At 33.8% G+C, this 27,430-nt stretch overlaps 4 protein-coding genes across 5 annotated transcripts in view; 2 read left to right on the top strand and 2 right to left on the bottom strand.

Annotated features, from left to right (window-relative positions):
• The window catches only part of LOC140062956 (gamma-tubulin complex component 4-like), a 28,360-nt gene extending 22,067 nt beyond the window's left edge, over positions 1-6,293 (top strand). For both annotated transcript variants that reach the window (XM_072109348.1, XM_072109349.1), the window contains exons 14-15: positions 5,396-5,535; positions 5,894-6,293. In XM_072109348.1, coding sequence (XP_071965449.1) covers positions 5,396-5,535; positions 5,894-5,927 — 174 coding nt within the window. In that variant the 3' untranslated portion in view covers positions 5,928-6,293. The remainder of the gene's footprint in view (positions 1-5,395; positions 5,536-5,893) is intronic.
• Positions 1-8,173, bottom strand: part of LOC140062959 (small ribosomal subunit protein uS19) — a 254,689-nt gene extending 246,516 nt beyond the window's left edge. Inside the window, exon 1 of the mRNA XM_072109353.1 lies at positions 8,168-8,173. Within this exon, the coding sequence (XP_071965454.1) occupies positions 8,168-8,170 (3 nt within the window). The 5' untranslated portion in view covers positions 8,171-8,173. The remainder of the gene's footprint in view (positions 1-8,167) is intronic.
• On the top strand, positions 6,391-16,008 carry LOC140062958 (CDP-diacylglycerol--inositol 3-phosphatidyltransferase-like). Its single transcript, XM_072109351.1, has 6 exons — positions 6,391-7,690; positions 11,945-12,079; positions 12,400-12,553; positions 12,962-13,037; positions 13,290-13,374; positions 13,775-16,008. Exons 1-6 carry the CDS (start codon positions 7,621-7,623, stop codon positions 13,939-13,941), a joined length of 687 nt encoding a protein of 228 aa, XP_071965452.1. The 5' UTR covers positions 6,391-7,620; the 3' UTR covers positions 13,942-16,008.
• A 5,384-nt stretch (positions 16,009-21,392) lies between these two features.
• On the bottom strand, positions 21,393-22,988 carry LOC140063104 (uncharacterized). Its single transcript, XM_072109542.1, has one exon. It carries the CDS (start codon positions 22,986-22,988, stop codon positions 21,393-21,395), a length of 1,596 nt encoding a protein of 531 aa, XP_071965643.1.
• Between the last annotated feature and the right edge of the window lie 4,442 nt (positions 22,989-27,430).

The following is a 27,430-nucleotide window of genomic DNA, read 5'->3' as shown; positions in this document are numbered from 1 at the left end:
ACGCATGCTTACTCTAATCATATGGCAATACAATTAAGTGCGTAACCCATATATCGCATGCATACTGTAATCATATGGCAATACAATTAAGTGCGAAACCCATATAACGCATGCGTACTGTAATCATATGGCAATACAATTAAGTTCGTAACCCATATATCGCATGCGTACTGTAATTATATGGCAATACAATTAAGTGCGTAACGCATATAACGCATGCGTACTGTAATCCTCTGGCAATACAATTAAGTGCGTAACGCATATAACGCATGCTTACTGTAATCATATGGCAATACAATTTAAGTGCGTAACCCATATAACGCATGTGTACTGTAATCATATGGCAATACAATTAAGTGCGTAAACGCATATAACGCATGCTTACTGTAATCATATAGCAATACAATTAAGTGCATAACGCATATAATGCATGCGTACTGTAATCATATGGCAATACAATTAAGTACGTAACGCATATAACGCATGCGGACTGTAATTATATGGCAATACAATTAAGTGCGTAACGCATATAACGCATGCTTACTGTAATCATATGGCAATACAATTAAGTGCGTAACCCATATATCGCATGCGTACTGTAATCATATGGCAATACAATTAAGTGCGTAACCCATATAACGCATGCGTACTGTAATCATATGGCAATACAATTAAGTGCGTATTTAATTGGAGCTGTTGATTCCTTGTTTTAATGTACGCTGCTCTCACAACATACAGAAATTAAAAGAGTAAAATTAATGTTTAAAGCAACTTCCTTTAATATGCACCATCCACAATTATGTCAACATTTGCAAAGTAATTCCAAAACAAAGTAAAATCCCAGAAATATCCAATAGTAATAAGAGAGCTGGTAAAAGAAAAATAATGGCTGCTTATGCACTTGCACAGACCTGTACCCTTGCACAGGCAAACAACAATTGAACAGAACAAAAGAAAATTAGGACAAAGGAAAACAAAGGAGAAACAGCACACTGTGCACACTTGGCAAATAATATGTAAATGAGAATGCAAATAAGAAAGTAACAGAATAAATGAATATTCATAGGGCAGAAACTACTAGAATAATAGGAACTAAAGTAATATAAAATAAATACATGCACTCTGCAGTAACAGCGTAACCCATATAACGCATGCGTACTGTAATCATATGGCAATACAATTAAGTGCGTAACCCATATAACGCATGCATACTGTAATCATATGGCAATACAATTAAGTGCGTAACACATATAACGCATGCGTACTGTAATCATATGGCAATACAATTAAGTGCGTAACGCATGCGTACTGTAATCATATGGCAATACAATTAAGTGCGTAACCCATATATCGCATGCGTACTGTAATCATATGGCAATACAATTAAGTGCGTAACCCATATAACGCATGCTTACTGTAATCATATGGCAATACAATTAAGTACATAAACGCATATAACTGTAATCATATGGCAATACAATTAAGTGCGTAACGCATATAATGCATGCTTACTGTAATCATATGGCAATACAATTAAGTGCATAACGCATATAATGCATGCGTACTGTAATCATATGGCAATACAATTAAGTGCATAACGCATATAATGCATGCGTACTGTTATCATATGGAAATACAATTAAGTGCGTAACCCATATAACGCATGTGTACTGTAATCATATGGCAATACAATTAAGTGCGTAACGCATTTAACGCATGCTTACTGTAACCGCGCTTAATATTTTCAAAATTGTCAAAATAGATTTTCGATAAAATTAAAGTACGTTTAAAAATTGCCATAAGTGCGCAGAATTTTGCAGGTGTACTGCGAGTTAAACTATAATGTGCTCTTCCTGCCCGATTTCTGTTTTACAACCTTTCTTTAGCAATTTCATCATATTTTATTCACTTTTCAACTTGAAAACATGTTATACGAGCACGTTAAAAGTGACACGTGTAAGTTAACAAAATGGTGAAAATATACTACATTTTAAAATAAATATAGATCGTCAGAATGCTCAGGAAACCTTATTTTTCATTTTATTTACATTCCTGAAGGCATAAACAAAAGATTATCAAACATTTCTTTGAATGAAACTGTTTTCAATGAATCAAAGAAACCGTACCAAGAAGCCTTGTATGAAAGTGGATACGACCACAATCTGAAGTACAACCCGACCAATACCAGCGCGGTCAAAACAACATGAAAAAGACAAGGAAAAGAAATATCGTCTGGTTCAACCCGCCTTACAGTGCCAACGTGAAAACCAAAATAGGGCACGAGTTCTTTAAAGACTGCAGATGAATGTTTTCCACATAACCATGAGCTACGAAAAATATTTAATAGAAACACCATTAAAATCAGATATAGTTGTATGCCTAATATAGGGTGTATAATATCGGCCCACAACAAAAATGTATTACGTAATGATATGCCCTGTGATAACATCAAGCAATGTAACTGCCGAAATGAATGCCCATTGATCGGAAATGCCTAACCAGTGGTGTTGTTTATCAGGCTACAGTAACAACAGATGGTGATAATAAAGTTGAAACATATGTCGGACTAACTGAAAACATTTTAAAATGCAGATATAATTATAACGCACACAATAGTTCATTCCGTAATGTTAAATACAAAAACAGCACAACACTTAGCCAGTACATCTGGAAGCTAAAAGATGATAACATAAAGTATAACATTAAATGGCGAATAATAAAGAAGTGTAAACCATATTCCAATGCTAGTATTACGTTATATGCAAACCTGAAACCAGCTCACTTAACCATAGGAACGAATTAGTCAGTGCATGTAGACATAGGAGAAAGTTTCTATTAAGGTATCAGTAATTTAGATAATAGGAATTCGGTTTACAATAGACTGTCCAGGAAATAGAGATTTGTTGTACTTGCTAATTAGCATACTATTGTTCACATTAACAGTTTGCCTTACAACTTCATTATAGCTTTTTGTATTCACTTATGACTATCATTCAGAGCCAAGCACCTGAAGATTGAGTTCATACTAAGTAATAGTACAAAATTAATCTATCTGCACCAAAGTGGTAAATACACGGAAGAATCTTTCTTCAACTATTAGTCATTTGCGAATGGTCTGTGCTCGTGTCTATAGCATTTAAGGTACCAAGATTGAGTCTCACTTTGGGAAACGAAAGACGATTTTTTTTTATATCCGTATTGTTTGTTAAATTTTATTTCTTAGTGTATACATTAATTATAATTAAAGATCGGGTTGTTTTTATTCAAGTGACTCGATGTGTTATAATACTGGCTGACGTTTTCGCGCTACCAAGATCCTATCTTTTATATATTATAATTAAATATGACAAAATCAATATATCTTTTAAAAATAAATGATCCTTATTTAAATCAATGCATATAACCTATAATTCGTCATAGGGTCGAATTAAATCTTGTACTGTATTTAGTATTATAATTACAATTGGAAACTAATCACTGTTTAACTGTTTATGAACTCCGGTAAATGAATGAAAATTGCTATACTACATACTGTTACATATTTTTAAACCATAGTTGAACAATAAAAACGAATAAAGTAAATGTAGACATATGACTATAATTATGTTATAAAGAAGAATATTGTTTATTTACTCATCCTTTTTGTTGGAATCACTAACTTATAATAATTTATAACTAATACTATTTAAGAACCAACAACTCTTCCATGTTTAAAAATGCACAGTAAACCTTAAGCATCATACTACATGTGAATTAATTAAAATGAAATATTAATAATTTAGCAATTCTAGAAGAACTTAGGTTTGTTTTGGTCAGATGTTCCAGTGTTTCCTCCATTACAATAAGCTGTTTTATGCAACATACTTAGTCATATTGAATCTTTTTAGTACAAACAAACAAAAATATGTAAATTAGTTGCATATAGTAATCTTTTTTCACAAACCTATATTTAGGATAGGATGCTTCTTAAATTATTAGTAAATCTAACAAAAAGGAGGACGATTAGATAACAATAATGTCCATTAGAAATATTATAAAATAGTCATAGTATGGTTTACTTTGACTTGTCTTTAGATTTCAACATTATAAACACAAGCAAGATCGAATAAAACTGGGTAAATTTTGTAAAATTTGGTATTATAGCATGATGATTTGGGCAGTGTGGAGACGGCCTCCATTAATTAAACGTATATAGTACAAATCAATAACATTAGTGTTACTGTTAAAGAATTAAGAAATTCAGAAAATAAATATACTGTATACTTTGCGAGTAATTTGAGACCACTTTCCGACCAGTGGTTGCTGAGATATTCATATGGCCAATTTCTTGACCAGTGGTCAGAAAAGGGGTTTCTGTCCACTTTAGGAAAAGTTTCCCATTACAGTGAATAGAAATATGGGTCTTCTAAATAGTTTGTCACAAAATATATTCCAATACACCCAGTAGTTAGTAGTAGTTGACCATATTGACCTTTTAGCCGCTTTACTGACCAAGTATCCCAATTTATTTTTTGGCCAACAGCAAAAAATTGATTTGTATTGATATAAGGAAGCAAAAAAAATTGTTACATAATTTGATGGAGGTTGCAGGTAAACCCTTCCTGGCTTCCCAACTATATGTAGGAGAATTTTACAGTAGGCGGAGGTATGCACTCTTGGAGTGTCATTCTAGTTTTTATAATTAACTAGATCATATTTTATATCCTGGATAAAAATATTAAATCTACAATTTTGTTTTCTTAAATCAACATAGATTTATTGGGCTTTTTTTTAGTGCCGGTTCAACTACACCAATTATAAAAAATAAAGTATTATAAGTATAATCAATGGGGTTACACACAATAATTATATTTTGAAATGACAATGTGGCCGTTACCTAGATAGGAGAATTCAAATTTTCAGGGTGTTTTCCTTAATCGCGAGTGAGTGGCCGAGCGGTTAAGACAGTGGAACCGTAATTACGTAGCCATAACATCGGCAAGGGTTCGAGGCTCACTCGCTCCATGGTTCTGGTGGTAGAACGAGTCTTCTCGGATAAGGACTATAAACCGTAGGTCCAGTGTACACATAGCTCATGCGCACTTTAAAGAACCTAGTACATCTTTCGAGACGTGTAGGGGGTTACCCCGGTGTACTAGTCCACACAAACACAGCCACTGTGCAAATTGGGACTGGACCGTTTTAGAGGTGTTTACCACCTTTTGGTCCAGATCCTTCACTAACTGAGTTAGTGAGAAGTCGAATAAATATAAAAAATAAAAAAAATAAATTAATTAATTAATTAATCGCCAAAGTGAGAATGGTGAATACAGACACAGAGCCTCTAAAATAGGCTATATCATAATTTTAAAGTTTTTTTATGAATTAAACATATTATATTTTTGGTTTTTTAAAGGGTTTTAATCGTCAATCTTCACTATTATTCAAGATTTTAAGTGGTGTGCGTAGTCATCAAACAAGTCCACATCTAAGTCAATTTATGTTGCGACTAGATTTCAATAAGTTCTATAGCCAGTCAGGAGGCTTACTGGGAAGGTATTTATTCCTAATAATAGATGGCAAAATAAATTAATCAAGAGGATTAGGCCTGCTTAGAAGAAGGCCAAGCCGTATAATGTTCAGTCATATTTTTGGCAAGCATAATAAATCACTATACATAAAAGAAAAATGTTGGAATCAAAAAATTCAAATTATAATTAAGTTTTTAAAATCTGTTCGAAAACAATTATCTTCCGCCAATTAACATTTTAGTTGCAAGCACAAAAAACAATAATCAACAAATGTAGCAACAGTATTTCTTATTTTATTCAATGTTTGTACTTCTTAATTATTACCAAACTACATTTGATGTATATATTTAATACATACAATTTATTTTAACTTTATCTTTCAGCTTTACATACAGACGTATAGAAGATGATAATTAATTACAACAAAATCAAGAAAAATATTGATTTAGCTTGTGAGAATAACTTGACTGAATTTCCACAGGTGTGGACAACAATATTGATGTTGTAAAGCTGCCATAAACGGTGCTCATTCGATTGTCCACAACAATAACATGGACCGAGATGGACAAGCACACTAGGGTAAACCCCTGCTAGTCCGAAAGATGCACTGGATTCTTTAAAGTGCACACAAGCCAGGTCTTGTTCTACCACCTGAAAAATATCAAGCATGTGTCAATTGTTTGAATATGGTTTAGAATGCCCCTAGGTAACTCAAAGTATTAGTCTGTTGTTATAAATAAACTGTTATTCAAAATCTATGTATAAAATGTAAATGAAGTACTGTATATATTATCAGAAATTCTGGAAAAAAAGTATTGTATAAGAAAATTAATAAAAACAAGCTCCTTGAAGATTTTTGTTAGCCTCTTTAGTGTTGTCAATTGGCGTTGATAGGATGAACCTTTCTTCTTTTCAAAATGATACACAAACAGTGGTAGAATCAAAGTGCATGTGTTAGTGGAGTTTGTTAGGGCTGAAATAAGAGTGTTTGGTTCAGTTTCTTCCAAAAACACCAAATTTGGGTATACAGGTTGACCACCCTATACGAATTCAATTTTTGATGGGCGCCTAGCAAAATGACCCCTTGGGTCACCTAATTTGCATAATTTAAAATGGCGGACATTTTCGCTTAAACACTCTATATCTCTGAAACTACTGGTCATAGAGAGTTAATTGTTAACTCAAACTGTTCAGAACATAAACATTCCTATTTACTCTAATAAAGTATTTTTGACCTTTGACCCAGTCACCCATATTTTTAAGGCATTGCCATATCTCTAAATAATTGTCACAGACAGTTTATTTTGGTGTCAAAAAATGCCCGGAAGTAAGCAGTTTTGCCTTTGACCTTTATGATACAATTGTCAACTGCATTAAGGTTAATATATTTTGCTATCCATAAAACTACTTATCATAGAGAGTTAATTTTGGTGTCAAAATGTTCAGAACATAAACATTTCTATTTACTATAATGACCAGAAATACCATATTTTACCTTTGACTTGTTTTTTCAGGCAAATTGCCATATCTCATTATTGGGTGGGTGGCTTGGAAAGTTAATTTTGGTGTCAAATTGTTCAGAATATAATATGTTTCTATTCTGCTTAATAGAACATTTTTCAAAAAAATGTCAGGAAGTACCAAATTTGGTGCTTTTGGAAAAAAGTGAACCAAAATATCCCTAACAGACTCCACTATGTTGAGAATGAGAATAAATAAGTCCACCAATTTTTTTTTTTTTTAATAATAAAATAATGGTTATTTTTTTATCTTTATGCTACATATTCCCTACCTGCTACAGTAGCTACCACCTTTGTCCATTGCTTACTGGTCTTTTATTACCATCTAAACTCCAGACTAATATACTGTAGGCTATATTTACGATTTTTCCAGCCTGTGATAATATATATATTTTGAAGAACAATAAAATGATTATTATTTTAATTAATTATTGTAATTTGTTTCACTGTCATTGTTCATATTGCTGTCGTAAAGTGCTCATTAATTGTGGATTTTTTTTTATTTGTATGCTTACGGTACATATAAATGAATTGTAATATGCTGGTATTGTTTTGAATTAATATTTAATTATTATGGATTAGTTATTTGTATGCTTTTCTTTGCACCAGGAACACTATTGAAAATGGCTAACGTGTTTTTATTTGTGCCTAATATCATAGGTAAGTTAGGCTACATTATAACCGCTACTAAGGATACACCTTAATATAGGTTTGCTGAATAGTGGTTGGCTTGGCCTTAGTGTTACTAATTACAATTTTGGGTGTTACAATGCACAGTATAGTGCAGCGGTTGTTTCGCGGTCTGAATCTACTGTAAGAATCAACAGTTATGCATTCTACTTATTAGTGTAGGCTGAGTATGTCGTTTATATGAATCTCGTGTATATTTTTTGTTAAAAGCAAACTTTGACTTTATTTCATATCTTGATAATATAAGGAATAAAACAAAATATGTTGCCATTTTTTCAAAAGACATTTAAACGACCAAATTCAAGATGGCCGACAACATTCAAATAACCCTATTAAAAATCAGAATATCACCAATAATACAACTTATGTATGTGGAACTAGTCCGTTTTGATGGTATTACTGTACCCATTATACAATCTTAACTATGTAAAGCGATAATCTGTGGGCCATCTTGGATTTCAAAATGGCCGCCACTAAAAATAGAATTCTTTAAATAATTTTTTTTAAATATGTGTGCATAAATTGTTGTTTGTACACAATGTTCTAAAATTATCACTTCTCACAAGATTGTCTAAATATAAGGCTGTCTAAAGTTGTCAATGTTCTCTATATAACAGATATATAATACCCAACTATGACTCTTAAATTAAGTAATCGTTCAAAGTTGGAGTTGCAAAAGGAGGTGGGGAGGCAGAGTTCATTTGAGGGAGATGCTTATTCGAGGGATTTTTTAGTTTTAATAATATCGTAACATTTATAATCAAATAAAATCCTCTAATTGATATGAAAAGTGGTAAAAAATAATAACAAATGCTTGGTAAATTGTAGTTAACAGTGTGATGAATTCTATTACAAATAGTATAATTGTGTTATTATAAATATAATACAATATTGTGTGTATAAATGTGGATGGGCGTTTATTAGATAGTTGGGTATAGGTGGGTGTGGGCGATTATTATTCAAAGTGATGTTTTATTGTGGAGGCGTTTATTCAAATAAATACCATCATAATACATTATTTAATTTAAACATCTTTTGAAACTAACTTCCGCGACAAGTGTAGGCCGTTTCGGCCCAAGAAGGAAGATGTTTTAGATGGCTTGCAATATGGGCCATATTTTTTAACTACTGTACCTTCACACGCGCGGTCCGATCCGAAAATAAACAAAAACTTAAATGGCTATAGCCACTAACGACCAACGTAACTGAAACCAGGTTGTTGCAATGTGAACCTATGAACTCATCGTGAACTCCGGAAATTACGTTGACCGCGTACAATTGAAATTGAGTTGAAAATCTACCGATGAAATCAGAAATTTTGTTTTAAAACTCTTTATAATATATTCCTAAGATAGAAATATGGAACAATATCGTAATAGTGAAAACTGTTTTACATTTCGCGGTATATCTGAGATAGTTCAGGTAGGTATCCAAGGCAGAGATTTGTTCCAAAGTGTTTCCATTGTGCTCGCCTATGTCAGAATTAACCATAATTTATATATAGATTCTAAATTACAGATCTCATTTCTTTTCATGAAACTGAAACTTGACAGGAATATAAAACAAGTGTATTTATACCTTATTGTGAAATCCTGTATAAGAATAATGTTAAATAATAAATGCATTATTGCTATGTAATTCAATGTCTGAACCTTCAGGGCCATAGTCACCAGTAGGCCTATGGTTGGTAAGTTTTCAACCTGTCAACTTTTGGCTGAAGCTTGAAGGAAATACAGATAGGCCTACAGCTCATTCACAAGATTATTCATAGGCAGCATTAACTCCTACTTATCATCTTCTACAATATCAACCGATTTCATTAGATATGTAGCCCCTACAGATAGACCACCATTGAATTGAATTGAATTGAATTGAATTGAAATATATATTTATACTGGGTAACCTCTTCAGTCAAAGACTGGTCTCCCAGAGGGCCCAGTTGGTGATCAGTGGCTGTGATGTACTAATACACCGGGGTAACCCTCTACTCGTCTCGAAAGATGTACTAGGTTCTTTAAAGTGCACACGAGCTAGATGTGAAAACCATTATACACTGGTTTGATGAGTGCACATGGTTGTGGTATAAAAAATCATGTACTAGGGAAAGACAAGAATGCCTGGTGATGACTCTTGCCCGAGATGAGTGGAGGTGAACAGAGATGACATCAAGAAGCAATTTTTATGTCGACTCGGTGAACTATATGACTTTTGGACATGTAGCATTGTGAAAATAGTGTTGACTCGCCAGTGCTTTTGTTGAAACTGAACTTGTATTACCTATACAACCAGTGACACAAATATCTTAAAATGGAAAACATCTCTAAAGGACAGAAGCACACTAATTCTGCTTCTCTACAACTTGCTTCTACAAATGCAGACAGAGAAAGAGATTCTAAGTGAAGTATCATTTTGTTTGAAAGAGGCTGATCATAAAGATATTAACTTGAATACAGAGAGTCGACGAAATCGAAATGATGTGGTTAAACTATATCCCTATATATGTCCGAGACACAAGAAATCGATATCTGCACACATGGAAAGTACACATGCTTTTATCAAATATTTCTTCGCTCATGACCACCTGAACTACGACCGGTTACTTCCGCTGTATCAATTTCAACAGATTACTGAAACAAATTACAGATATTGGAGTTTATGAGAGGACATGTATGTGTGAGACTTGCTGGATTTACAATCCATTGATCAGGGTCATTGAGCGTGGTATCATTGGAATAACACAAATTAATGATTTCATCAGAGCTGGCAAATCTAGTTGATGAGTTTGAAAGCCAACATTTAAAGAGAGATGATATCCCGATTAATAAAGAATGCTGCAATTCGCACAAAGGTGTTTGTTGGCCATGGCATGATGAAATTGGACAGAAAATGTTTGAGGCATTGGTAAAAGTCTTGTAGAAGGCAAACTGTCTATATGGGATCCTAAGAAAAAGACGAATATTGGCAAAAAATATATATGGTGAATAGGCCTACAGGTGACAAACTTATCAAAGTAAAAGAGGACTCCTATAGAGATTATTTGGCGGTGAAATGAGGTATTGCAGTACTTTTGCCAATTTGTTTCTGAACAAGCTTGTTGGGATCGCAGATCAGTCTGTGGAAGTTTGATGTTGATGATGTCATTTAACTGAAGAAGTTGTTTTAATATGAAGAAGTGTACTGTCAGTACTATAGACCTCCTGATGTTCAACATTTTGTGTTAATCACCATGTTTTTGTCATAAGCATATCATATTTTGTGTATTTCAATCTAATTTTATTTAACTTACACACGTTTTAATAAAAAATTTAACCCATTTAGAAAAAATGGTGGCCATCAAAATGGCCGCCATTTTGTGTTAATCACCATGTTTTTGTCATAAGCATATCATATTTTGTGTATTTCAATCTAATTTTATTTAACTTACACACGTTTTAATAAAAAATTTAACCCATTTTAAAAAAATGGTGGCCATCAAATCGCCGCCATTTTGTGTTAATCACCAATGTTTTGTCATATGCCTATCATTTTATGTGATTTCAACGTCTTTAATCCATTTAAATGGCGGCCATTTTGAAATTCAAAATGTCAGAATACTAATGAATATAGGTTTATAATAATTCTTATATAGCAGAGAACCCATATGAACTTAAAATATTATTCATAATGGGTGTTACTTTGTCCAATATGGTACATTTATTGGATATTTTACGTATTGGCGGCCATCTTGGATTTTACACCCTTAAGCTTTTTTCAAAAAATGGCAACATATTTTTTTCATTACTTTACATCCTAAAGACACTAGATCAGCTGGAATTTTGCTTTTAACAAAAAAATGACACAAAATTACATAGTGTCCTACATTATATATGTATACACAGTATCACAAAATAGAATACATACTCCGCTGTCTGCTGCGAGGAAATAAGTGGTTGGACTGGGCCTGCAGTTTGCAGGCCTAAATGAATTAATTTGTTGACAATATTAATAACTGAGCTCAAAACATACATAAGTCTTTGTATTGGAATTGGGATTTAACAAACTGTGAATCGGCAAATTGGGGTTCGACAAACTGGGATTCGGCAAATTGGAGTTCGACAAACTGGGATTCGGCAAATTGGGATTCGACAAACTGGGATTCGGCAAACTAGACGGACATCACACTGATTAAATATTACATAAAACACAAAAACATTACGTAACACATGATTTTTATTTTTTCCTAAGGATATATACGAATTGTACTAGTGATCACTGCGTGTTATCATATGCAATCTGATTACGTAACAGCCATTGTTTGCTATGCTTTGGGTGTTGCTCTGGATGAAATCGATGGATATGCAGCTCGTTATCTCAACCAAGGTCTAAATACGTTTACTTTAGCAGTGCATTCAGGGAGTTGTTAATTAGTTGCCTCCAAAAAATGGAAGAATAAAAAGAAAAACAATAAATCCAATCTAAAACAATACAATGATAAAAACTGATAAAACCACGAACAGAAAAAAATCAGATGTTGTTAGAAATCACAATCGAAATTCTTACGGTTATGTGAGTGTAGGCTTATACTTCAATTTGACCCATCATAAGAGATACTTATTCCATACATTAATATTCCAGAATACGGAGGTATTATCCTCTAACCCCATTTGTTCTGATGTCATAACTAAGTTGTTATTAATTAGGCACTCGATTTGGTGAACTGTTGGACCTGATAACAGATTGTTGCTCGAATATGTGCATCTCAATGGGACTTGCTGTATTGTACCCCGACTATGCCCTGCTCTTCCAGTTTTACAGCACAGTGACCATCGCTGGACATTGGATGCATACTCAACGGTATGTTTATTTTAAATACATTTGATGGTCTTTTTACTTTTATTATTTTACCGCAGAAATAGAATAGAGACTCTGGTTACAAACTACCTTACTGTGTAAATTGTAATTTTTAACCATTTATATTCATTATTGAACAATTTCTATAGTTTATACACTAGTACTACACAAGCACTACGGTATATTATTAAAGCGTTTATTTACGGTTTAGCCTATTTAACCCTATGGTATAATCTCAGTCGTGGTGAATTCTCTTTGCGTTATATCATTTTAATTCTCAGATTTTTCCAGTTTTGCCGTTCTATTCTATTTCAGTATAAGGTGTTTCAATTAAACAATTAACAATGCTTCTATTACACGGATTCCTAACAACAACATGATTTGTTTTCCTTACTTGCTTGTTTATTTCAGAATGGGATGGATACATCACAAATTGGTTTCTTCAAAAGATAACTGGATTCTATATTATTACTACAATTCTTCCTGTGTAAGTAGCATAATCGAAATTCAATGTTCGGTTTTGGAACGACAGTTTCAAAGTTATCTGAAGAAATTTATAATAGGCCTAACGAAGTTCACAAGGTATAAACAGCTTTATGTATATTATACCCGCTTAATGATATAAGTCATACTAGTTTAGGCGCAATTACCGTAGCTTAACTGTGGAGCCTTTAGAAAGCCAAACAAACCTGAATGTAACATATATTAATTGTATTTTAATTACGTTTCTCTTTGACAGAGTGGGGTAATGTTCGCTTTAGTTTACGGTAACGAAGGATTTTTCTGCACGTTGTACCTTTTGTATCATACTGAGGGCCCGAAAAGTAAGTACAGCCACATGCAGCCCTTAAAAATTATTGTATTATAGTATTTATATATATTATTGTATTCAGCTTCTTTTCGATATTAGTTTTGCAAACTAAAGAGGAGATTTCTTTTCGAGTTGGGCTTGATTTTTAAAAGAAGCCTACGAGGTTTTATGGTATAGGTTAATGCAGTGTGGTGTAGGAAATTGTATTAAAATTGTGAAAACGAAGAACATATTATATGTAGAATGAAGATAGACCTAACAACTGTAGGCCGACATAAGCCTGCCTTTAAATCATTTGAGTGAGGCATATTTGTTTTTTTTCCAATTAGTGCCGTGCGTTAGTGAAAAAGTAATTTGCATGTTTATACGACTACTCGCAACATAAATTCCATTCCCGTCTTTTATGTTTTCAGTCGGTTACGACGTTGGATTTTTTCGCATCTTGCTGTATGTATGTCTTCCTTTGATGCTAATAAAAACATTTATTAGTTGTATTCATTTGATTGTCGGTCGAAAAGTTATGCTACAGTCTGAAGAAAGCAATTGCTTGCAGTTAGACCGACAACAGAAGTTAAAATGAGGTTTAATTATCATAGCCTTGTAGAAACATGGCTTGTACACAACTGTTTGAGGTAAAGGTTTTTTAAATAGCTCTGCTGCTTGATCTTAACCATATAGTAGCACTATTGAAGCTAACAAAAGGAACTTTTGATTTGCGTTGACTTGAGACTTTTTTATTTTGTTTATGATATTTAATTAGATTATTATGTCCCAAGTCGTCGTCCATTTTGAATGAAATAGCAATGACGAAATACTGTAGAATTTTGCCAAACCAAACTCAACCGCATCTTAACATGGCGTCATGGCTCGTCGCAAATCGAAAGCTCCTAGGGGCCTATTATAATATCTAGATTAAAGTCGCTCATTTATAATAATAAACAAGAATTATTAAAAAACCTTGTATCGTAAATGTATACTGGCGCAATATAACTTTAGTGAGTCACTTGGCTAATCGTTTTATGAAGTTATACTTTATAAGGCCGGGTCCGCTAGTCTGTGTGAATTGGCCTTAACTCATTCTGGATTCCACATAAAAGCACGTGAATAATCTAAGATTCGGTAACAAGGGTTGCCGTATCAGGGCCTTAGTGTAACTTTAGTTAGGATAACGTAAAGATTCAGTGCAGTAGGAACTTTGATTTTGAGGAAATTAAACCGTGTACCGCATAACTAATGAGCCTTGTTCACACAAATACGTAAGCGCAACGCAATGACTAATCACGACACGGTGGGTCATTGTTGTGACTGTCGCTTTTGATTGGTAAACTTACTTGGGAACCAAGCTTTAGCTCATTTGTTCTTTTCGCAAAATATTTCTACAATATTAAATTAATTATACTTACATAAAACAGATGCCATCCGATTTTTCTTGAACTATTTTTAAAAGTGGATATTGAAGAAATGATGATGAAACAAAAACCATATAGAGATCCCGAATATCTTGCAGGAAAGTTGTAAAAGAATTGAAGAAAAGAAAGAAATACATGTCACATGTTTTAGATCCTAATTCGATGTGATTGATTATGACTTAAAATAAATTGTCTGTAGGTGTATTAAAAAAAACAGGAAGAATACAATAAAAGAAAAGATAAAAACTTTTAATGGGCAATTTTGTAGTTAGGCCTATTTTAATAAACTTATGATAGTGTTTGTGAGAAGAGTAAGTAATTACTATGTTGTAGATCGTCTAACGATGTTCGTAAAATATAATTAAAACATTCAACTACAAAAATATACTTCCGGTTTGACTATTGTGCATGTGCCTGAATAAAAATTACTTGGTGGGGAGTAGAGAAAAGCGAAGTCTAGAGCCGGTTTTCCACCACTTAGAATCTAGTTGCACGATCGAACATTATGATCATGAGGTCTGAATTATTGCGTTTTTTTTATTTTTAACTAATCGATTCGAGAGAATAAATTCGCCGTCTGTGGAAATCCAATCAGAGCTCAGAGTATTAGGATTATTAAACACGCTTAACTGGTTGTATGACGTGACGTCCCTGGAAGAACATGTTTCCCACAAATAGTCTATTATCGCATAAATATATTAGTAATATTGTTGATTTTACTATACTTGTAATATTATTACGGTACTACACTAGGCCTACCTTTATTGGTTGCTCTTTTACGACAAGCTGCTCCGTCAATAATTCGTCCGCATATTGGAGATATCAAAACCGAAGTACAAGTAAGACCAGTGAAACACTTTGTAAATAATGAAACTTCAAATGAAAATGTATAACAACTATTTTAAAATCTTAATTTTGACAATTTTTAATTGATTAATATCATGAACATTCTAAAATTGTTGAAAATGCTATTAAACTGAAACAATTAAACAGTAATTAGACCAGCTGTATGACTTAAGTACAATTAAACAGTAACAGCTGTATGACTTACACAATTAAAAATTAAACGAGTGTGGTGGTACATGTATTTATCTTTTCTTCTTTTATTGTCGAATATTGTGAAAACGGTAGCATGATGGTTACGATGAATCTATATGTAGACACACTGGCACATTTTTAATTTATGGAGTTTTTTTTTCAAATAATTTTGAGTCTAAATTGAATTATCGTAAAGATACTTATACCTATACATATTTCAGTGTCTTGATTTGCAAGAAGAACATGTAATCTATAATTTAAAGGTCCAATATAGTCTGGGTTCCAGACGGAGTTTTGTCTTAAGTTTAGTAAAAAGATAAATATTTTTGCGAATATGGCGTTTCATACGTATACTACTTGAGTTTTTTTTTTCAGACAAAAATCGAAATTTAAAAAAATGAATAAAAAAGACAATGAATACAGACTTGGTGCAAGTCTAGTTCCAATAAAGAATAGTAGAATAAGCTGTAAACTCGAAAACCACATCACAAACAACAAATTGAACATAGGAGACTTTAAACAGCTTGCTAGGTTTGTATTCAACATCATCCATCAAGGTAGATCTGGTAGGCCTACTTGCTAATGCTTCTAAAAGTTAAATCATATAAGAACAGGACATTGCATTGTATTTCATATTTAAAAACTAAATAGGGCCTACTGTATTAGAGAAGCATATAATATATTTTAGCAAAGGGGAATGGGCTACTCAAATACAAATTAACAAAATGAGTTAGCGTATGTTTGCTTACGTCAATGTTGTATTCGGTTTGTTTATAGATATTGGCATTGCTTAATCCAGTTGTCATGTGATTATATCTTATTGGGTAGATTTTGGATATAGCATTCTTTAATATATTTTGAACATGTTTCAACAATAAAACAAACTGTTGCAATTTGTTTGACTCAACGCCTATTTTTCATCTATTTCCACTCATCTATAGGGATTAATGTCGATAAATCAACCACGAAAATGTAACGTTTACAATGGTCATTTTATCCATGTTTACCAGTAGCCTCTTGACTTCCATAATTACATCCAATTGGCAAAGGCCAGGGTATCTTGTATTTCGGCAGTAGATCAAATGTGTTAACGTTAAAGAACAGCTAACAAATTAAAACACAGAAACGTTGTCATTGATACACCGTGAGTGTATGCTATTTGTGGCACTAGGTCAAGATTGAACTCATAGACGTTTGGAATGGAGGGAAGCATGCTAGCCAGCAAGTTATCCACCAAGCTATCAGCTCCACGTGAAATCCATAGACAGATTTTAGGCAAGGTTTTAGTATTTTATTTTATTAAAACATTAATAAATCAAAATAGTATAAAACAATTAAACTACTTTTTCATTAATTATTATTATCATATTATAATGATTTACCTGAAAAAAAAGAGCATCCACTGTCGAAGTTCCAAAAGCACCGGAATATAATGTTATCACTTTGAGCGGTACTGATGAAATATATTCACAACCTGTAGAAGAAATATTCAAAACTGTTGAGCGGTACTGATGAAATATATTCACAACCTGTAGAAGAAATATTCAAAACTGTTGAGCGGTACTGATGAAATATATTCACAACCTGTAGAAGAAATATTCAAAACTGTTGAGCGGTAGGCCTACCGATGAAATAGATGCACAACCTGTAGAAATAGTCAAAACTTTTGAGCGGTACTGATGAAATAGATTCACAACCTGTAGAAATAGTCAAAACTTTTGAGCGGTACTGATGAAATAGATTCACAACCTGTAGAAATAGTCAAAACTTTTGAGCGGTACTGATGAAATAGATTCACAACCTGTAGAAATATTCAAAATGTAGGCAGATTGAAAGGAACCTATCTAGGGGTTTATCTCAATGCAGTTATCGGGCCTCAATCAAATTTGTACATCCTAAGAAAAATGATTAGACTTTGTATTTGTGGGCTATTACGAATCTTACATTGAAAATAGTTATATTCATGGGTTTTGCCTTATATTGGGATAAAAACACATAGTGTGGCCAGCCCCATACAATAATTTATATTGCAAATCTTTAAAATATTATTAATCTCTGACATTGCCAGGTTTAGATTGTGATTGAGATTTTTGTATTCCTTGAAGAGAAAACTCTTTAAAAATTACACATTAGCATATGCGTTGCTTAGTGTGCACCAAACGTTAGAGGGCAACATACCTGACTGTTTAAAAATGTAGAAAAGAACCACCATTTGTTAAAAGATGCAGAACTACAAAAAGCAGATAAGTTGAAGATGTAGGCCTACTGCCGATTGCGAACACCAAACATGCCAACAAAATGGACATACTTCTGAAAGAAAAAAAATTCTTAGTAAGCTACAGCAGAAGCCCTAATTAACTGACCTTCGGAGTCCAAAAAAATCTCTACTTATGTCCCTTGAATATATACGTTGACCGTACTGTTTTTTTTTTCGGAGGATTGTTTCCATTAACAGGGGCATATTAGGGAAGGCTAATCGAAAAGTGGAGTCATAAAAATATTGCTAAACGTTAAGCATCGGCTAGCAAACAATGATTGAATATAAAAAAAAATATAGAAATATGAACATTTTGAATTTACAAATTTAAAAACTGTATTAAAAAAATAATATAAAAATAAAAATATTAATAAAACTATATTAATGATCAAATATTTTGTTTTTAATAATGACAGTAGAAAATAACAAAAACGAGATAACAATAAATAGGCCTATGAGAAGATGATGATAATTAATAATGTGTAAAAATAACAAAAGAGGACAATCATTGAATTAGGCCTGCTAATTGGTATATTACTAGTACCTATTAAAATAATACTTACGAACTTATTAATCTTGAAACTCGTAATCCATATACGTATCGTACAAGGGACCAAATACATTCTGACCTGAGCCTACACCAAATAGTCAGATAATATATACAAGTTGGAGAGCCGCATCTTGTTCTGGACATCCACTGAAATATTTCCTGTCGTTTGTTCTATTATAATTATAAAATAAACAAAAACTGAAATGGCTATGGCTAATGGCCAACTTAAGCTCCAGTCCTACTATCTGTTTTTTTCTTCCGTCTTCCAAAGGGACACTGTATTGATTGATGGAAAGTGCCTGTTTCCAGTCACCTTTAGGGTCAAATATATTATTTTAACTGCTCCCTTGTGTATAAAAGATAGAAAATAGTTAAAACCAGGTTGTTGCAAGGTGAACTCATCGTAAACCCGGAAATTACTTTGACCGCGAAGAATTAAAATTGAGTTGAAAATCTACTGTATCATAAATTTTGTTAAAAAACTCTTTATAATATCTTCCTAAGATAGAAATATGGAACAATAGCGTCGAACTGAAAAATAATTATCAAATCTACGTTTCTTCGCGGTACATCTGAGATAGATAAGGTAGGTATCCAAGGTGGAGATTTGTACCGAAGTTTTTCCATTGTGCTCGCCTATGTCAGAATTATCTAAAGAAAGTCAGCTTATTTCGACTTGGTACGTCCATAGTTATACAGTATAGTTAGCTAGTATAGAGATAACATTTGAATATAATTAATATGGCTTGTGTTGAGCTGGAATAAAAACTAATAATACACTCCAACACGAAAACGACAATAACTAGGTATGTCCATCCTCTTTATTTACATTCATTCTCAATTTATTTCAGAAATAATTATAGCATTTTCAGCATTGCATGAGTTTATCACATTAAGAATATTAAAATAGTTTTATATTGAAGCGTACCTCTTCTAATAATATTAATATTTTGTACACTTCACCGTACCGTATGTTATGACGTATATACATTTCATCCAATGTAATTTTCAAATGAAATCACCTACACATAGTCATTAGTAAGCTGTTGATATTTTTCGTGGTTCATAAAAACAATAACAAGGATTGTCGATTATCGGAAGCAACTTTAACAAAACAACATTTTTTTTTTTCAAAACTTGTAATTTTTTTATTTTATCAAACACATTATAATACATCACTTTACAAACAGAAAAAAAAAGAGGAAAACCAAAGACGTTTGAGGACGACACATTATCTCAATCGTCATTCTCTATTTTCTTACTTATTTTAATGTTTGATTATACCACAACACCTCATCATAATCCTTTCTTAGTTTAAACAGGCTATTATAAAAATCTTGTAAATAATGATTACCAAGTTTTGCATAATCAACTCCTATACCTTGATTTGTATACAAAGTCAAATCCTTTTCCCCATATCTATTAGATATGTCAAGTATTTTTTTTGACCCAGGTTACAAAACAATATAGAGAAATAAATTTGTCAAATTTACTAAAGGCGTTACAACGAAATATTGTAGACGCTTGTGGGTGTATTTCATTTCAATTGTCGTTATCTCTTTCTAATAGTGGTTCCACATTTTTTAATATGGACATTTATACTTATTTCTATTTTTTGCAATATTATTCTCCACAGTTTCCGAAATAAAAGATGAAATGATGAATGAATGAAAGGCACTTATTGATATAAGACCATTCAATTTTATCGTACGCCTTTTCAAAATCGATAAAAAATAAGGTTCCTACTGTATATTCAATCATGTCCATTATTAATCTGACATTTTCACGGACACAAATCAAACAGCTAGAAATGCTCCGTTAAGTATAACCGTTTTATTCAAAGACTGAATATGTGTGTATGGTACGTATGGTAACTGAAAATAACAGAAAGTATAATTCCTTCAAATTGATATTCAAATACAGTAGTACATATAAAATACTTTAAACCTTGCTATCATATAAATATGATTATACTGTATATGCTATATTATTGTTAATTAAATTGTTACATAGTTTGTTGTTTACATACAGTATCTTTTATAGTATGACATAACTTACAAAGCTGTGAGCCTATGGATGCACAATCACATCTGTGAATTTCTACTGTTAAACTTTAATACCTATGATTGAAAAAACTATAACTGACAATCTACGAAATCTATAAAACTATTAAAAAGTACAAAATACAACAAATGTAAGCATTAAGGGATCACCACCCTAAACATAACTATCAAAAAAGTACATCCAGTCGCCTTTTCAACACTATCCCTGTTGCCATAGCAACTAAGGAGAAACCATCGCGCAGACCTAGGCTATACAGCATCTCGCGCACATGTGTACATACTGTGTGATAACTAGTTCACCCTTCGAACTATACACAATCAAAACTATTATATAGATTCTCAAAATGCAATAACATTAATATCCATAGTATCCTAAATATATCTAAAACAAGCTGATTCAACAATTAAAGTGATTTATCCATTTTAAACTAATATTTCTTACCTACAAAGGTACGACTGAAGTTTATGACTGATTTATCTAACTACAGGCAAAACAGTGCCGCAAAAAGTTACAATATGAAACGCCACAAATATTGTATGGAAGGCAACTGCGGCCAGCATACTCCCCCCATGATGACACTTCATCACCACTAACATTCTCTAACATATATAACTATTCAAAATAACATTAACAATTCAATGGTCATAACATATTTATGCGTTAACTAAACAGATTCGACCAGTAATACCAGTTCATGTATAGGTCTTTGATACTCAAGAGTTAGTTGAAGGTAGCTGTAGGTTGACTTTTCGAACATAGCCGTCATCACTGGTAAACGTTTGGGTGATTATACCAAGATGCCATTGATTTCTTTTAACATTCTTCTCCCTCAATAATACAATATCTCCTACACGAAAGTTTCGCTGCTCTTTCTTCCAAAGCCGTCTTTGTTGAAGGGTTTGTAAGTAATGTATCCTCCACTGTTTCCAAAATTGGTTTGCTAATACCTGCACCATTTTCCATTGTGCTTGAAACATGTTGGATACATTGTCATCCACTGCAATTTCTTCAATACAACCATGTTTCTGAGTTAACAATAATGCTGGGCTCAAGTAAGACACTTCGTCAGGATCTGTAGTTAATGGTACTAAAGGTCGTGAATTGATAATTGCCATTGCCTCTGCCATAAAGGTAACCAATACTTCATGGGAAAGAGATTTTCCTTTGTAGTTATAAAGTATACCATCGAGTACCTTTCTCGTCACACCAATCATCTTCTCCCATACGCCTCCCATATGGGACGAATGGGGTGGATTTAACTTCCACTCTGCTTCGTTTTTTAGCAAATATGTTTGGACTTTGTCATCCCCAATCGCACCAATGAAATTGGAACCTTGGTCTGATCTAAAAAGCTTGACTTTTCCTCTGATTGCTATCAACCTCCTCATTGCATTTATGAAAGAAGATGAACTCATTGTCTCAACAACTTCAATGTGAACGGCTCTCGACGTTAAACATGTAAACATTACCGCCCATCTTTTGTTTTGGGCAACACCTCCTCTCGTTTTCCTGGCTACCACTTCCCATGGCCCAAAGCAATCCACTCCAACATTAGTGAATGGAGGAGTACATATAATCCGGTCTTCTGGTAGATCAGCTAAGCGTTGCAAACTTAACTTTCCCCTTAGTTTTCTACAAACAACACAATGGTGGATGACAGAAGATACAACTGCTTTCAGACCTGTAACCCAGTAGCCAGCCTCTCTCACAGCCCCCTCTGTGAACTGTCTTCCTTGATGGTGAATACTGTTGTGAAACCTTCGTACAAGTAGTTTTGCAATGTATGATTTGCCTGGTATGATAACTGGATGCTTTACAACAATAGGAAGATTAGCTTTTCGAAGACGTCCGCCAACACACAACAACCCATCTTTATTTAATGTTGGGGCTAATGAGAGAATCTTTGAATCGTTAGGTAGTTGTTCATTTCTATCAAAACCTCTCAATTCTTGCTGATAGAACAAATCTTGAAGTTGTCTGATTACAATAAATTCGGCCTTTTGTTTGATTTCCCAATTATAGAAGTGACAATATTGCCAGCCTACTTTACATTTAGTTTCATTATTCTTTTTGAATGACTGGGCCACATGAATTAGAAATGCAACAGCCTTAATGAAACGTTCCCAACATGTGAACTTCTTGGCCTTTTCTGGAAGTTGGTTGCCTGGTAATTCGTTCTTGCGAACCACCACTTGGCTTTCTTGTCTGATTTCTTTATCTTCATCAGGCTCTACTAAGGAAAACTCGTCATCTGTCTTTATGTCAAATACAGTACAATCCGGACCAGTTAACCACGGACAACTCTTCATGGTACGGGCAGACACTTGGCGAGTACCATAATTCGCTGGATTCTTGCTTGTCTGGATATATCTCCACTGTCGAGGGTCTGGAAACTGCAATATTTTTGTGGTGGGCCTTCCTGTTGGTAGAACTTGTGTGCGTAGACAGTTCGTGCTTTGTCTGTGTAAGCCACTAAGGCATGCTTCGCCAATCACAACCCAACCTAGGTCTAGTCGTTGCCCCTAAGGGGCGTTGTTAGGTCAGTTTATTACGTCTCTCACTTTGTGTGCTTGGGGTACATCCCTTCCTAGTAAAACTAGAACTTCTGCACTCTGGTCTACAGTTGGTATTTCACTAGAAATTGATTGCAAATGAGGAAATGCTCTTGCCACTTCTGGAGTGGGAATTTCTGATCTGTTACTTGGAATTTCGTCACATTCCAACAGGTTAGACACTTCAATCTTGACATCTGTGCTGAGAGACTCTATTACAAGATTTTCCATTTTTCTTCCAGTCACTCTTCTTTCTCCATTACATGTTTTAATTCTGTAGTCTAATTTCTCGCCAGATATTTGCAACAATTTGAATAATTTGGTATCTACTAACGATTTGTTGCTCTGTTCATCAATAAGCGCATAAGCCTTTACTTTATTTTCTGGGTTATCCGGCATGTATAGGTTGACTAAACAAATCTTTGCGCATGACCTGCTCACACCATCCTTGCAAATCTCTGTGCATTTGGTACCGACTATTGGTACGGGTGCCTGTGTTGGTGCTGTGTTTTCAGTACTTTGTTGAGGCGTCTCTCCAGAGGGTTGCGGTTGTGCAGTGTCTTTCTGTGGCTGTGCAGTGTTTTGTTGCTGTTGTTGTACAGTGTGCATTGATGATACATGTTTTGGGCTGTTGCACTCACTGCATTTTACTTCTGCTTTGCAATCTCTGGCGAGGTGGTCAGATGATGCGATGCATCGAAAACACAATCTGTTGTCTTTTATTATCCTTTTCTTTTCGAGATAGGGTTTGTTTATAAAGACTCGACATCTCTCAAGAGGATGTGATGCACCAGAATGAAGTGGGCACATTATAGACTCTTTGCTGTTCTTGTTTTGGTCTTTTACACTGGTCTTTGTAACGCTCACTGTTTGTTGCTTTGGCTTTTCTTTTGTTTTATTTGCATCACATGTGATACCAAAAATTGGATCATTTGCCTTCCTTGACTCTTTTTGTGTGAATTTGACAAAACCTTGGAATTTGATTGGTTTTTTGTTTTCTTTTAGATTTACAGCTATGTTGCGCCACTTATCATGCAAATAGAATGGTAATTTGTTTGTCCATTAATTTCTTTAAATGTTCTGGATATTCAAGGATTCTACTTGCATTCACATGTTCTGCTGTGTGTAAGCACTCTACCAGGAACAACGAAAACTCATCTAAAGCTTTAGGATCTGCTGGCTTTAATCTTGGCCAATCTAATGCTTTCTTGATGTATTCACTGGCAATGAATTCACTGTCACCATATCTGTCTTCTAATTGCGACATAGCCATATGGTAGGCCTTTTCTGACGGTAAGTGGCTGTAACCTACAACAACTCTATTGGCTTCTCCTATTGTCATTTCTTCGAGATAGGCCATTTTTTCTTCCTCAGAATTGGTATTGGTAACAATGTGAGAATTGAACTGCCTCCTACATCTTGGGTACCTATTCTATTGGGTTTCCGCTAAATTTCTTTATCGTGTGTATAGGCTTTCTTAAGCTTTTCACAATTTCGGCAACGGCATCATAGGATGGAGCGAATGTCTTGGCTGTTGGGTTGAGTTGTTTTCTATGATTTTTAGGAGTGATTACATTTTCATCACCACAGGCAGAAACCCCTGGGGTAATATCCAGTGCTGGCATAGCTGCTGGTTTAACTGGAGAAGTTTCTAGGTATTGATTGAAACCATTGTTTAATGACATGGGTTGAGGAACTATAGGTATTTCAATAGGTGAACTTCTATCAGGTATAGACATTATAAATTTTGATACCTGACTACGTTTGTCTTCTTCTGGAATGCTGATTTGTGAATTTGAATCACTGTATGACCTTAATTCTTGATCTAAGGCCTCTGATCTGGCTTGCGCCGTTGCCAGGGCTTCTTCTTGTTTGAGGTTTTCTATTTCAACTTGAGCCTTTATAGCCGCTATCTTGGCTTCAGCTTTCTTTTTTGTTTTCTGTGCAGTTTTCACAGCTAACTCTGCCCGTGGTTGGGCTGCAGTCAGTTCCAATTGGCTTCTCGCTGAAGAGATGCTGGACATCCTGATTTATACAGCTTTTTACTTTCACGGACACAAATCAAACAGCTAGAAATGCTCCGTTAAGTATAACCGTTTTATTCAAAGACTGAATATGTGTGTATGGTACGTATGGTAACTGAAAATAACAGAAAGTATAATTCCTTCAAATTGATATTCAAATACAGTAGTACATATAAAATACTTTAAACCTTGCTATCATATAAATATGATTATACTGTATATGCTATATTATTGTTAATTAAATTGTTACATAGTTTGTTGTTTACATACAGTATCTTTTATAGTATGACATAAATTACAAAGCTGTGAGCCTATGGATGCACATTCACATGAATTTCTACTGTTAAACTTTAATACCTATGATTGAAAAAACTATAACTGACAATCTACGAAATCTATAAAACTATTAAAAAGTACAAAATACAACAAATGTAAGCATTAAGGGATCACCACCCTAAACATAACCATCAAAAAGGTACATCTAGTCGCCTTTTCAACACTATCCCTGTTGCCATAGCAACTAAGAAGAAACCATCCCGCAAACCTAGGCTATACAGCATCTCGCGCACATGTGTGCATACTGTGTGATAACTAGTTCACCCTTCGAACTATACACAATCAAAACTATTATATAGATTCTCAAAATGCAATAACATTAATATCCATAGTATCCTAAATATATCTAAAACAAGCTGATTCAACAATTAAAGTGATTTATCCATTTTAAACTAATATTTCTTACCTACAAAGGTACGACTGAAGTTTATGACTGATTTATCTAACTACAGGCAAAACAGTGCCGCGAAAAGTTACAATATGGGCCCGTTTCTGCTGCCAACCCAAAATATACCGTATAAATATACCGTATAAATATACCGTATATATACCGTATATGAAATTCGTGCACCGTTTCCGCTGCACATACTTCGTGGGTGGGTTGTAAAAAAGTTGGCTTTCATTACCCAAAATGCATTTCGTGAGACGGAAGTATGGATTGACCTCGTGTAGTGAGGTTTTTACCTACCGGTACCGGTACATGCTGACAAAAACAATGATGGTTTCTCAAAACGTCGTAGCATTGCTCTCTATTTTAAATCTAATGAGCAGAAGTGGCAACGAATTTACACCGCACATACAAGCATAATCTAGAAATGTCACTATAAATAAACTCTGTTATTCAAATTGAGTTTATATTATGCTATATTATCCTATATTGCCGTTTTAATTTCCATTTTCTATTATACAGTATTTTACCATGATTTTACATCACGTTGTTGTCGTGTAAGAACATTCGATTTATTGTAATTAAAATCTCGGTATCTCTTCTGTTGCCATGCAGTCTCCCCCCAACTTTCGCTTCACCCCACAATTGAATTGCAAAAATAGTGATTTGTTCGGTCCACAGTGACATTTTGATCTGTTGCTTGCTTTTACACGTGTTTTTCAACTTTCAATGCAGCAGAAAAACCAAAACAAACGCGTCGCGCTCTGTTAGTTTTTGACCTCGTGTCATGAGTCGGGTCACATTTACGGTATATTTTGAGTGCAGCAGAAACGGGGAACGAAATATACGGTATATTTTGAAATATACCGTATAATATCCACAAACGATGGGGATATTTATGCAGTATATATACCGCAAATATATACGGTATATTTTCTATGAGACCCATTTCTGCTGCCAAAAAATATACCGTATATAAAATATACCGTATATATACGGTATATTTTTGGCAGCAGAAACGGGGCCTATGAAACGCCACAAATATTGTATGGAAGGCAACTGCGGCCAGCATAATATATCTGTTTGACAAAAATCCGGTCTGGTCATTAGAGTTAATTGTTACCAGTACATTCCTCATTCTGTTTAAAATGGCTTTTGTCATTATTTTATAATCAACGTTTAAAATGGATATTGGCCTCCAATTTTGTAAAAAAATAATTTTTCTTTGCCATCCTTCGGAATTAGTGAGATTATCCCTCTTCTATCTGATAATCTACCATTTTTAAGCAATAGGCCTAATTAAATGAATCAACCAGAATGTCACCAATTGGATTCCAAAAAAATGTTATAAAATTCAACTGGATAACCGGACTTTTTGAATTCGATTGTACATTCATCTAATTCAACTTGACCTTCGCAATTTATCATTTCATTTTCGGATAGTCTAGGTA

This window comes from Antedon mediterranea, chromosome 11 (assembly GCF_964355755.1).
Source record: "Antedon mediterranea chromosome 11, ecAntMedi1.1, whole genome shotgun sequence".
Taxonomy (NCBI): Eukaryota; Metazoa; Echinodermata; class Crinoidea; order Comatulida; family Antedonidae; genus Antedon; species Antedon mediterranea.
Note: the sequence above shows the minus strand (reverse complement) of the source record. Positions and strands in the feature narration are given on the sequence as shown.